The 14465-nt window shown below is 40.6% G+C and overlaps 1 protein-coding gene across 1 annotated transcript; it reads left to right on the forward strand.

The window, feature by feature from the left end:
• Positions 1–1398: 1398 nt before the first annotated feature.
• Positions 1399–13400, forward strand: LOC115923576 (LIM domain transcription factor LMO4.1-like; the record flags this gene model as incomplete). Its single annotated transcript, XM_030984554.1, has 2 exons — positions 1399–1674; positions 13117–13400. Coding segments are annotated over 2 exons (285 nt in total), but the record flags the coding sequence as incomplete, so codon positions are not given.
• Positions 13401–14465: the final 1065 nt, after the last annotated feature.

Below are 14465 nucleotides of genomic sequence, written 5' to 3' on the forward strand. Positions count from 1 at the left end.
TTTGATTTGACTATCTCAAACAAAGTGAAATGAAAAAGAAAGATAAAACATATTGGTCTCAACCTTTTTCGGTTCATCCGCCCTTTTGGGGGGACGTGCCGAGCTGAAGTCTCTCGTATCATGCAAAATGTGTCGTTCCGTGATATCTCACTTGAATGTATCACCCATCAACAAAAACAGTACTAAAGCAAGGCTTTTATGTAGCGTAAATGCCCAAGTGTCAAAGGCTTCCTGTGTATAGCTTAAACACATTTTTCAAGTCAATCCGTTTGTGTTCAGGTCCCTTTCTTTGCCTTGGTTGGTTTCCGTGCGAAGGAAAAAGCAGATTTCGATGTCGAGATATCTATCTGTGAACATCCACCAAAACAGGGGGTGCCAGTGTTTCTGTTTGTTTGGTGTTTATGGATAACTCTTTCATTGAATGGATACAAACGTGATGAAAGGGACACGTTTTAATGTTCCATCTTGTTGCCATCATTCTTGCTTGGATTGGTGGGAAGTTTCGATCGCTTTCATCGGAGTGAAATATGGCATGGTGTTTGGACCAGGTTGTTAGCGGTAGAATAGACGGGGAGGTCGCGGCGTAATAGTGATGAGTAGTCGATGCCGTTCGCACCTCCCCTTATCAGCTTTTATGTTCGATACTTTTCAGCTAAAATAAACACCTTCTCATTCACTTTTCTCTCTACCATTCTCTATCCATACTCTCTCTCTCTCTCTCCTTTTATTTCACCCCTCTCCCTGGTTTCCCTTTGTATTTCTCTCTGCTTTCTGTTATTTCCCCTATTCGTTTGTAAAAGTAACATTGCCCTTTTCGTCCTTAAGGCACGGCTCAACTCTATGATAAAACATTTAGAAACAATATCGTACTTTTGATCTCTTTGTCTAAGACGATACTAAATTATTTTTTTAATTATTTACGGATGCGATGTGAAAAAAGAGAGCGTTGAACTTTCTGTTCGCTCGACAGTGATGCCAAAAAGTACACTGTTGATTTGGCTGTGATTATTTTATTATTATACAAGAAAGCAAGAAGCTTATATTCTTAAAAAATTCAAGTTTGACATTGGTCTGACAGTTATTTTCCACTATTATTTAATGTATCGTCTTTTTGTATTGAACAGTAATAAATTGCTTTTTTACATTAATTTTTTGTGTTCCTGGCCCTTTATACGCCTTTGTTAGAAAATTATTGTTGTCCTCTGGCGTTCTGCTGTTCTGCTGTGACATATAAAGGTCGGTCGTATTATAGGCAGCCGAAATGCTGTTTTTTTTTTTTTTAATTTGTAATTGATAACAACTCCAGCTCCCTTTCCACTGCCGAGTGTACATATTTTGCATAACTATGTTTTGCAAGTTATATAAATGTTATTTAAATAATCATCTTCCCTTTTCTTTTATGTCTCCTGCAGAATATTCGGTACAAGTGGAGCATGTACGGCCTGTGGTCAGCAGATCCCGGCCAACGAGCTGGTCATGAGGACCCAGAATCGTGTCTACCACCTCAAGTGCTTTGCCTGTAGCTCGTGTCACATACAGCTCGTCCCGGGTGATCGTTACACGGTAGTCAACGGCAGCATCGTCTGCGAGAACGACCACAGCAAACTCTACAAGTCGGCGGCGCATCATGGCATGACCCCCGGACACGCCCCGGGCCTGAGACCGGGTAACAGAGTAAGCATTGCACGTCGATGACGCCCAGGGACCCATTTCACAAAACTTGTCATCAGTGACAAATGACAGTTGTTGTTATAAGCTAGTGAAATCCTTGCTTCTTATTGGTTAACGGCAGATTTGTCACTGATATTTGTCATTTGTCATTCAAAAAAGGCTTTGTGAAACGGGTCCCTGATATCACGTTTTAAAATGTATCCAAATCTGTAATGTGCCCTCCTCATGAGTGATTTATACAATTTTCCTACAATTTCTTGTTTCTCTCTACTTTTGAGAGCTACCAAATTGAGGTTGACGGTTGTAGAACAAAGGAGAACAACATTTATGAGAAACCGATTAGAAAACGTGTGGTTGCCGATCAAAATGGCATACATCTTAGTACCAATGTGAGTGAGTTGTTTGAAACCAGAGAAGTGGCATAATGAATATGGATACATTTTATAATGTGATCAATAAATTTTATTGCTGTTATTTTCTACTGCAAAGGCATAATAATTATCATAATATAATGTATAGTGTATTCCGGTAAGTAATTATTATGGCATAACCATATTCTATTACTGTTATTTCCTACTGCTGCTGAGACATTTCCTGTGGGTAATTGTGGCATAAACACACATGAAGGGTCTAGTCATTCTAAATACGTGTTCAGCTCAGTTGTTATGTATTTATAATGTCCTGAACTTAGGGGAGGGATAAGATTGGGGGGGGGGGGACTTCCAAACTTAACCTCTCTCCAATGAGTGTCTACTGACTTACGAATGCACCGCTCACCTATGCGATTTGTAGCTTCAATGACAGGACTGTTTTTCGTTGTGAATATTTCGTAGAAATTGCATAGGAAATAGCGCTGATACAGAAAACTGTCATCGGGTGGGATGATCATAACATGTAATTTAAGCTTCCTTCTACCAACCTTAAAATTGAGTAGGTAAGCTTTAATCCACTCCTGTGGACTTACCAAAGCCAAATGATTCTTCATAAAGGAAATATCGCACATAGACGAGTTGCTCCTGAGATTCAGACCACTGCACTTAACTGCTTAAAGATAGTTTTGAGAAGATGGGGGTTGATAGCCATTTATGCTAATTATATTTTCATGGCTGAATATAAAGTGAAGTCATGATGTGTATTGCTATCATAAAGACACGACTGATGACTTTCTTAATCGCTTCATTTCCCGCTCATCATAATTGCCAACACAATCCCCCAAAAAACATCGAACCACTTTCACTGAAGAAACAAAACGAGGAAGAGGTATTCCCCGTGGCGGTTTGAGTTCATAAGGCTTGTAGCTGTCAGCCGAGTCTCCCCGAGGCATAACCATTACAACCCCGCTGCCAATCTCCCGCGCAAATCCTCCATCAGCCGTATATACACTCCGAGCACGCTATATCCCTCCCGCGTTTTCTGAAGACGGGTACTTCTCCCCCCGAATACAGATGGAAATGGGCTTGTAATACCAGAAGGTTTATGCCCGAGTTAAAACCCCTTCACCGTCTTGTCCTGAAGACGGAAGGGAGGAGCGAGAGAGATGGAGACCTTCTACTCTAACAGGCACTGCCTTCCAATCTCCTTCTCGAAATATGATACGCAGTCTCCATCATACACGCTCTCTAACGGATCATCAGATGTCAAATTAAACATAGAGCAGGTAGCCATTTTCCGTTATCCCTAAAAGCTCGATGAGAGGGCCGTACTTGTGTGCCTTAAAATACAATTTACCCTCCAGACATACTTATTTTTGCCGACTACCATAACAGCAAAAAGGCTTAGACAACCCAAGATGCTCTCCCAGTTTTGAAGGAACACAGACATGGTCATCATATTGAACACCAACCTGTATAATCTCATCATCTCTGGTTGTCATGGTAACGTGTGTATTAGTCAGCCAGTTTTGTTTCGAGATTCTGGAGAGCTGTGTCAACTTGTTACAGGGATATGGGTCTTCATTTTTAAAATCTGTTCGCCGTTTCAATGGGCTCTTTGAGAAAAACTTCAGCGCTTGAATCGTTGAATGAAAGAAAGAATATGGTTTTAAGAAACGTTAGTATCTGCATTTTTGGCTCGAGGGCTTTCATAAATGGAAGTATAGACGGTCACTTCTTCTTATATAAATAAAAGACCAAATTAAGTTTGTAGATCCGCTATATTACAGTTAAGGATGGACGTGGGGGCCGATATTATGTTCATTCGTGTTTTATCAGTAATATTTTGATGAGATGAATAATTTTTCAAACAATTAAAAAGAAAAGCAAAGCAGCCAGAGAAAAACACTTGTGTATACCACGATGTCATCGATTTTTTTGGTTGCTTACTAACAAGCCTTTTATGCTTTCTTAGCTGTCAGGTAAAATAACCACCACTATCAAATACATCTGAACTCGCACGACAGAATTTGTGATTTTGAAATTTATTCTGTGATTAAAAAAACTTTGTAGAAATTAAACTGCGAAAAGAAATAGTTTTGGCTAACAACGTATTGAACCATCTCGTTCTGAAACTGGATTGCCTCATATCGGATTGTGGACTGCGTGGCGGGGGGGGGGGGGGGGGTATGTAGTTCCCAATTTATATGGGTGGGTTTCGATTTTAGAATGATTACAGTAATACAGATGTCCCAAATATGTCTGACATGTCAGTATTATTATGTCGGATAGCGCTCGGTTTCCCCCCGCTCTCGAAACATTGCCTTGTTTCTCCGCTCTCTATATCGCCGCGCACTTAATATTACGTTCGCCCAATTCAAAATGGAAATATAAGGTTTGATTGAAAGGTTTTATGCTTTGAGAGTAACAACGCACTCGCTGCGTACCCTCTTCCCCTCTCCTCATGTAGATGGCTTGAGTGGTGAGAAGCCCCCAAGTAATTGTTAGGCTGTCCGACAAGGAAATGATGAAGAGAGAGATGTATAATGCCTTACCTTCCCTCCTTGCCGATAATTGCCTATCAAGCATCGACTGGAGGGAGATGAAGAAGAAAAAAAAATCGAGTTTGATTATTGCCTCTCTGAACATCTCAGTCTCAAGACAAAAAAGAAGGGAGAAAGGGAGTAGGATAGCACATGAAAGACGGTAAGGCCTGCAATCTTTGGAGTTAAGATACCTTTTCCCCCACGGCATGAATATCGTTTGCCCAAACAAAATTTGTCGTCCAATATATATTCAATACTGAATTGCACACTTGTGCAGCTACGGACAAGACAAGAATCCCCTCTCGGATAATTGCATTTGCATGGCAAGATCAGGACGCGTGTGGCGCTTCAGCTAGAATTGTCAAAAATACTTTCTCTTTTTCTTGTAGTACACATGTATTCGTGCTTGAATTCAGTAATGGGGTGTTCTAAATAATTGGGACAACAAAGATGAGAGATGCAATAGCTGTAATGATGCTATTTCTATGAATAAATTCAAAATACACAGGATACATGTATCATAAATGCTGTAATTCCAGGATTATTCATAATTTTAGCAATAATTTTATAGTTGGTTTAAGAATTTTGAGTTCCTGAAGTGAGATTGTCCTGTGGAAGAACGCTTTACGAAATTAATTCAGGAATTTAGAATATTCGTTTGACTTCGTCATCATTGTGACCGATGTTGTGTACCGACATGAAGAAGGAAGGGGCGAGATTACGTAAGGGCGAGTTTTATATAGGTGCATTGTTTGGGTCCGAGGGTCACGGTTGATCATAGACTACAGCGCTTCATTTTTTGTTGGAAAAGAAAAATTCCTTTGAATGTATTTTGTTGAACGAAGTTAATTTATTCTTTTAGTCTTATAAATTATACTTAGAACTTAGAAGTAAATCTAAACTGGAATATTGTGAAGTGACGCACAAAAGCTTGTAAAATTACTAAAAATGAAGAAAATAATTAACTGAAACAGGCTTGTCTCCAAATTGCTGTCACACCGTCGTTGTTAGGAGATGGCAGTCTCTTCGATTCGCTCGCATATATTTGTACGATTTTTGTTCACGCTTTTAAGTAAAGAGAGAAGTGATGAGGTTGATAATGAAAAGGTAAAAAAGTAAGAGAACTACTGAGAGTTAATTGAGATGATGAACGGGAAGATCAAAGGGGAAATGGATTTGGGAGATGGTCCGAGAAAAGGGATAAAACTAGGATCGAAGAATAGACATAGAATCTGAGTTTTTGCTTGCAGCTATAGCATGTGAGATGAACCTATGGCGTTAAACACGAGTCAAACCAATTAGAGCGATGGTAGACTTGACCTGAAATGACCTCTGCGATAGCCATGTCCAAACAAGCTGTGATATGTAGGGCGCGACGGCACTACGAGTGCAATTACTGAATGATGGTTCGGCGCACTAGTAGCCTTATCCAAGCACCCAGATTGGATTACCTCACCGTCATCTCCTTCAATTTTTGCCCCAGATCTCGAAAACTTGACCCGAATTCTATTTCTAAAATCGTTCCTTACAGCTGTGATCATCACGCTTAAGATCCGCCCACGATATCTGGTTTCAAATTAAGCCACGGCTGAAATCCTTGTAGAACTACATGGCTTTTTAATACGGGAAAGTCTGAAAGAAAACCAAGGTTGAAGAGACAACCGCTGATTTTTGAGATGGCGAGGATCATTAGACGGTATGTGTGAGATAGGTATGAAGATGCATTGCGAGGTGGAGACGAAGACAGACATGTATGCATTAGACAAGACAGCTCACAATCGAAAGACAGGTCACCCCCCCCCCCCCCCCCCCCTGCAAAAAATGTAGTGAGATGGGTTCTAAATCATTCGTGCTTCCTTATACAAGACGATATATGTAGCCGGGCAGCTTGTTTCATAAGCAGGATTGGTTCTCCAATAATTGATAGTTATCCTTCACCTGATGAACTTCGCATTTGTGTTCACGAGAACAATATTAGATGATAAATTCACGTTTTGAAACAGGGGCCCTTAACGACAAAGAAAGTTTTGTAAATGCTTTACATTACCGTTACATCACGTTTTGCTTGCATGTATATGTATGCAACTAATGAAAGTAATAGCATTCACTGTTTTGCCTTCTAGAATTATGAAGACAAAACGTGTTTCAGGATATTTGGTTGGTGTAGGCTCTTGCTGCAAGAAATCCAACCCAAAATAATCGCGAACTTTCGCTTCTTTTTAATTCGACCTAGAGGCATCACAATCTCTGTAGTCAAGTCATGTTATATCGATAACGCATGGGGGATAACATTCCTATTTATTACAGTGATTTCCACTATTTCATCAATTAAATTGAATTGTAGATGAGCAGAGTCTCTCATTTCGGTCCCATAGTATTCAAACCCGTGTTTGCAATTTTGCGTTCCATTTATCAATCATGTATGAATGAGAAACGAAATAGAGAGCGACAAGGAAAGAGAGGATAACTACGTTCTAGAAAAGTCTTGCCCTTTCGTATCATCGGAAACAGCAACGGGGAAATAACAAATTTCGCTTGCTTTAATTGGATAAGGGAAACAGGCGCTGTCAAATTTCAGGAGGAAAACAGTTCAATTCGATTGCTAAATCTTTTAGGGCTAAATTCGTCCTTTTTTCTTTCTTCTTCTCTCATTTTTCGCCCGATACACCAGCCTCCCAAGTCACTCATTAGGCCGGGAGCTATGGATATACATTCTAAATGCCGCATCTTTCTTTTCCTTACCCGACCCGAAAGAAATGCGTTTCGCAGCCCGATTCATCCATAATGTTCAATTCTGACTTGTGTTGTATTTATTTCCCCCCGACACCTTCAAATTAGCTCGAATGTGGAGGGATACCGAGTGGTGCCGAAAGCGCCCATTAATCTACGACAGCACCAGATCCTGACAAATTAAAAGAGAGACGAGGGGGTGGGGGGGGGGGGTTGATGAGGGCAAGATGAGAACAAACAGGAAGCTGATCAGTTCAAAAAGGGAAAAGGAAGAAATACAGAAAAAGGAAATGTGACATTTGTGATTGATCAGTACGCAATAATTTAAGTTCGATAATTGGAAACATTGGAATGATAATGAGGCGGGAGAGAGAAGCGGCGTTGAAGAATCAGTCTCGTTTTGATATCGTACCGTATTCAGTATGACCTCAGCAGTGATGCTAACAAAGCTCCACTACAGTACTACAGCCCCCCCCCCCCCCTCCCCTCCTTCTCCTCTTTAAGCTTTGACTTCAGTCATTACGTTGATCACTTTTCTTCGAGACTTGTAACATGCGACATGTTCGAATGTCAACATTTGAGTTTGGTGATTACGCCATAGTAAATCACCTCCGTGGACGCCCTCTAACGGGGACAAGTAAGAGAAAACTGAAAGAACTGAACAGAAGGGGGTTTACCCCTTGCGGTAACAAAAAAAGGGGGAGGGGCGGGTGGTGTCACAATGAAATGAGTGGTGCCTACACTTCAGATTCCGTACTTGCTGAAAATAGCGTGAGGAAATGCGTTTTTACTTTTTTGCAAGATGACTGTGCACTTTTTTAGGGTGACGAAACTTACAAGTATTTCAATTACAGCTCAATGAAGCAGTTTGGAATCGCAAGAATAGCATTGAAGAAGTCCCTTTCGCTGCTGCAAAAAGACCAAGAAAACTCTATACGTCAGTGTAGTATAAAATCGGTTTTGCACATCCAATCCCTCAGCCTTTGAATTCAACACCTCAATTGTGAAAAAAGCGTATTTTCATGCATATATACGGACGGGAGAGGTCAAACTCAAAACGAGAGTTAGAAATATTATTTTCGTCACTCCTGCCCCCACCTTGGCTCTCACCGCAACTTCCTCACCACCACCGCAGATCGGGGCCTAATATTGGTCTAGATTAGGATCCAGGTCAATCGGGCGAAGTTTCTTTTTAGTCGACTTTCGTTTTTAGTCCGTCAACTTCACCGCATCCGCAGAGATATCTTGTCCCCCCCCCCCAAAAAAAAAATGAAAAAATGAAAAAATGAAGAAAAAAATGAGAAAAATAAATGAGAAAAATGATAATAATAAACAACTTAAAAAGCCCACCCCGTAAACGCATTTAAAAAGTTGTAATTAGGAAACGTGTTAAATCACCATAGATGCATGCTGGATGGCTTTCACATGTCTTAATTACATTTAATTATTCACTGTTCGATACATTGATTAGCTTGCCTCTGAGATAATTGAAATTAATTGATTTTCACTTTAAGTCTTATTGTTCAGTTGAGTATGAAAGGTAACTTTTAATAAGCAATTATTGTTTCCGTTTTAATGAGCGGTGTTGTTGTGGTTTCATTAGCTGAGAAGCTTTGTCAAGGGTCTTCTGTCTAATGACTTTTCTTCGGGAAACCATTCTGGAGGGATTGTCTCTGCCTCCATCTCCTCTCCTTCTCACCTCTCCTCCTCACCTTTCTCATCCTCCTCCTTCTTCCCCTCCTTCTCCTCATCCTCTTCTTTATCTCACTCCTTCTCTCCATCCTCCTTTACATCCCCATATTCTGCCTTTCCTCCTCCTTCTCCGTCTCCTCCTCCTTCTCCTCCTCCTCCTTCTCCTCATTCACCTACTGCTCCTCCTATTCCTCCCGTCTTACACTTTTCTCTGGCTTTTCTCCGTCTATTTCCTCTTCCAATACTATAAGGCTGTATTTATTCACTCGATATCGTGGCGGTTCCAATTGTGGCAATTAGTGGCTGCTAAGTGATTAGGTTCGCCACCGATAGAATATCCCCTTCCTTTGCGTTTCCTCCCTAAGGACTCAACCCCGACCGTGACCTTGCTTCATTGTATCCTTAGGAAGCCCCCCCCCCTCCCAACCCTCATCCCTTCCATTTTCCACATAAGCTATGAAATGTACAGAGGACCACGAATGCCGAGGTACTCCCTCTAGGCTCTAACCATTTTACGCAGAGCTATAACTTAAAGATATTACTTGGGTTACTTAAGGAGGTTTTTATGATCTGATGATGAAGAAACGGAAGTTGACGGGAAAGAAGATGGGAGGAATCAGAAGTATTGAGGAGGAATAGGATGCAGATTAAAGAAATGTGGGGGTGATTAAAGTGTAATATGTACGAAGCACACTCAGCCCGTCAAACCGTTGGTTAAAAAATGGGCATACGAGCCCCGTGCACCTCTCCCTCTCTCCCAATCTCTCTTTCTCTCTCCCAATCTCTCTCTCTTTCTCTCTCTCTCTCTTTCTCTCTCTCTCTCTCTCTCTCTCTCTCTCTCTCTCTCTCTCTCTCTCCTCTCCTCCTCCTCCTCCTCCTCCTCCTCCTCCTCCTTTCTTTCTCTCTTCCGAAATAACTGTTTAAGTGGAGAGATATGAAGAAGGATGAGTTTGAGATTAAGAGGGGAGAAATATTATCTTAATGACACACGCAATGTTTCACGCAATGCTAAATTGGTTACTTTTCAATCAGTTCCGCCCCTGCTCCTTTTGTCATTTTGGAAAGAAAAAGGGAAAAAACTTATCAGGTTTCTTTTCATTGTAAAGTAGAGGGTAAAGACGTCGTAAAATATTGAAATTGGGTTCTTGCTTGAAGCAAGCAGGGAGGTGAGATACACGTTTATATGAGGTGTATTAATAGTCATAGCCTGTGTTGTGAGCCAGAGAGCTGGAAGCAATGGGCCACGCGTGAGACGGAGAAAAGACCGGTCGACTCTCGGCGCAGGATTAGACCAGCACCACCCCGCTGAACAAACAGAGTTGTCAGAAAGGCCAAGGGTATATACCCCAAAACCTCAGTGTCGTTGATCATTTAATAACAAGAAGCTCCACCGGAGAAGGGAAAATAAGAGAAGAGGGAAGCGAGTGGTTTGTTTAATAAGGGCATCGTTTGCTGTGGGGAATTTGAGTAATGATAATGTAATTATCTGCTTATCAATTATGCGTCGTGATGGGTTCGAATCGATTGGCCTATTTTGACAGACTTGGTCCGCAAGGCCGCCAAAGTAGCAAGAAGTAATTCACGCATCACCGCAGCTGATGCAAGATGGGGCAGATTTAGAGAGAAAGCCAAAAAACGACTCAATTTCCTCCGACATTGCTCTTGCCTGAATCGAGGCTAGTCAAGTGCTGTGACACAGTTTTCGAGCTATTATGCCTTGCATCTCGAGTGAGGAAGACGTTATTGAACGGTCTCAGTTACCTCTTTTCGTCTTATAGCATCTCATTCGATAACTTCCAGGGCCTTCAAATGAAGTTTTCGTCTAGGAGCTGTTTTCATTTCAGTTTGCGAGAGCCTTCCAAGTCGCTCTGCTTTTTATTCACCCTCATGGCTTCCACAGCGCGAAAGAAGGAAAGCGCGCGCGCGCGTCACGCCTGCGAGCCAAGAGACTTTATATCGAAAAGCGGTCGTAATTAGTTTTAGGGGCGCGTGCAAGGGCTTGCCGATATTCAATCCATTGTCCGCGCTTCAACCAAGTGTTCATAATTGCTTTTCGATTGCTATTATTAGTATTAATTACACGATAACGACGGGAAGAAATGGGTACCGTTTGCATTAGTGGATACTAGAGCGGTTACAATTCAAATGGATGCACAATGATTCAGAAACCTGAAAGGGAGAATATGAAAGAACCCTCGCGAACCGTGAAAGAAAACCCCAAGTTTCCTGCGCATTGCTTGATTGATTTTGCTTATTAATTCCCCGTCCCTTAAATGCCGCATTTATAGGAGCACACAAAAGGGTGTCGTCGTCGCCTCGCGTTAACTAAAGACACAATTCGGATGTTAAGCGAGAGATTTTCCCCTCCCTCTTTGGCATGAAAAGACACGTCGTCTTATCGCCCATAACGAAGTCGATATAAGAATGATTTTGGCGCGCATTAATATTTTCGCCCCCGTGCCCATGTTTGCTATACCAATATTTGCAGGCGTATCTATGTACGTGTGCGCGTTCATGATCTAGCCTGGGCTCAAACACTAGAGTGAATGAGCTTTAATTTCCGTGCAAACATGAGATTGCCTCTAGATTAGTTCTTAACTCGCATGAATATCACTACCCTTAAACGAAGCCATTTCAAATCTATCATTCCATGTTGCCCGTATGGCCATTAAGTGACGTCGAGAACCGTTTACTTCGCGACCAGATGATGAAAAATGTTCAATCTATTTAATTACTGAATCGTTTTTGCCTCGATGCAAGAGAACTATTAAAGTATTAACCTTATCTAGCGTTGGGCAGCCATCGTAACGACGTAATTGAGAGATTAAATAAAACACCGTCCTTTTTCGTCAGGAGATTAATGCACCGAAATACATTCTATTTTTTAACTCATTTGCATAAGCGGAATTCCTATGGGTTCCATTACAATATCCCCATTATAACCAAGGTTGTATAGTCAACATTTACTAAAGTGAATTTAGCAAATTTAATTTTGGTTCGGCTAGCAGCGCGAAATGACCTTAAAGGTTCCCAATCAACGGAGTAAATAGCGAATAAATTGGACCCATTGTCATCTTTGTTTGTGGCTATTGTGTCATGTTTATCGAAGGAAATTTAGGGTAATTTCTCTTTTCAAGTGCTTGATGGAGGGACAATTTTCGTTTAATTCGAGGAGAATTGCCCGCTTTATTGAGTGCACCTACAAAATGAGCATTTTGATTGAAAGGGAATTAATGTTCGTATTGGGACTTGGTTTTTTTCTTTTCTCTTTCTGTCACTGACTGTCTTTACTGAACCATCATGTAATATCACTGTGTCTTGAATGCTTGTGATATCTCAGAGAGGTACATCATCATTAAAAACGTTGTAGAATATGTTTTTTTTCATCGAATCCTCTTTAACCTTCCTTGTTATCGTTTTTCATCATTATCCTCTCTGAAGTAAGCTCCCTTTTCATAATTTTTCTAAATCGTTTTTTTTTGTGTTGGTTAATATTCCTTGCCATGAATACTTTCAATGTCAGTCTGGCTAATCCTGTCACTCAATGACGTACCATTTATAAAGCTGTAATTCCACTATTTTCATTCTTCACTTCATATGAGCATCGTTACTTTTCTTATTATTGTTCCCCAATGGCTGCCTGCTCTATTCATTAATCCTCCTCTACCTTGCAATATTTACCCATAATCTACCTTTTATTATAGGCATTTCGTTGGTCAAATTAAGGCTGTCACACGGCACAGAAAACGTCCCTTTCCAAAAATGAGTAATAACATTGTATAGGACCTCGCTAGTGGGTTTAACAATAAATACTAATAAAGATTGTCAACTGCATTGACAGAATGCCTATTTAATGAGAAAGATTCAATAAGCATTCAAAACGCCACTACATATATCATATTTCAGGTTATTGCGGTTGTCAACTGCAATTACATGACAACGGGTGACTGGGCACGGATAATTATAGCTGTCAATTTAGGGCACAAGCATGCTCCATGTTTTTAATTAATTTTCGAATGAAATGAATTTTGCAATTACAGCAGACGTTTGATAATAAAAATGTAATTCTTTCTTATTATGTTTTTTTGTTATCTCTTTTGCTGCAGGTTTGCTAATTAAGACTTCATGAACGAGCCTCATCTCTCTCTCTCTCTATCTTTGAAGGATCCTGACGCGATGACGATCTTCAGATTGGCAACGCTGACAGGCATCAAGCTATAAATGGACTGTACATATTCACGCCAAAGGACTTATGTATTCGAAGAACGGAATGGAGATGAAAGTCGTGACTTTAACATGTGACCTTCGACACGCATGTCGTTGCTATGGACGCTATGAGATGGCGCACGAAGTATACCCCACCGACGAAAATCAGAATTCGTCCAGGAACGGCAGAAAGGAAAAATCAAAATATTCCTTTAAAAAAAAAATCGTCGGGAAATTAAATCGTTTATGGTCGAAGGATCGTCGTGACGACCACGTGACTATGTGAACTAAATGAAATCACAATCGCTAGCATCAATGGACAATTGTTTTTATATTTAGTGGTATCGATGTTTTCGCACTATTTTGCACTTATTATATGAACATATCATGACAGTTTTTATCAAGGAGTTTCTAAACCAGGGTTTGAATCTTTAAAAACAAAAAAGGCAACGCTGGGATAACTTTTGAGAAAGAATATGACAAAATGTAGCATTGAAATGAAGAAGAAAAAACGAGTCTTGTAGCCGTCCTGTCATATTGCTAATGCTTTGTCAATTTCGTCAAAACGACTGAGTGACAACGATGCTAAATATGAACATTGCTTGATGTCGAAATGGTTGTTTTTCTAAATCATTTTTAATTTCTTCTGCACTGAAATCGCTATGAGCTTTTATACTAGCTGAACTGAAGCCATCGTGACTGGATTGATTGCTAAGTGGACACGGTCTTTATATTTCGTCGTTTTTATCGTGTGTGTGTTGCTGCAGCTTGGTATTACAACCCCGTGTTTGTGATGGATTCTCGTCGCTCAACGGTTTTTATGCGAAAACCGCAGCGTATAATGAAAGGAAGGAGGAGGAGAAAATAAAATGGAACGAGTTCCTCTGACAACCATCTCATATCTATAACCGGCCATGTAATAATAACGTGCTTTGGAAAACATGATCATTCTTCATTGACAGGAGCATTATTGGACGTGTCTCACTCTTCATAACTATCAGCTCTCTTCATTAACTCATGACAGGATACAATGTGCGAGAGGAGGACGCACCCCGGATGGACGAGCGAAATTAATTAATTGTGCTTTCACTGATCATACATTCTACCGGCAGACAACCTATATGCCTAATATCAGATGGAACCGGATCATTTTATTCGAAACACTTCGGGCAATGTACAATCGTATCTAATTAGCCTGTCTAACCTTCAAATACTTGGAAAGTAATTACGTCTGAGTGAGAGAAATAGG

Source organism: Strongylocentrotus purpuratus, unplaced genomic scaffold (assembly GCF_000002235.5).
Source record: "Strongylocentrotus purpuratus isolate Spur 01 unplaced genomic scaffold, Spur_5.0 spur5_contig_833, whole genome shotgun sequence".
NCBI classification, from domain to species: domain Eukaryota; kingdom Metazoa; phylum Echinodermata; class Echinoidea; order Camarodonta; family Strongylocentrotidae; genus Strongylocentrotus; species Strongylocentrotus purpuratus.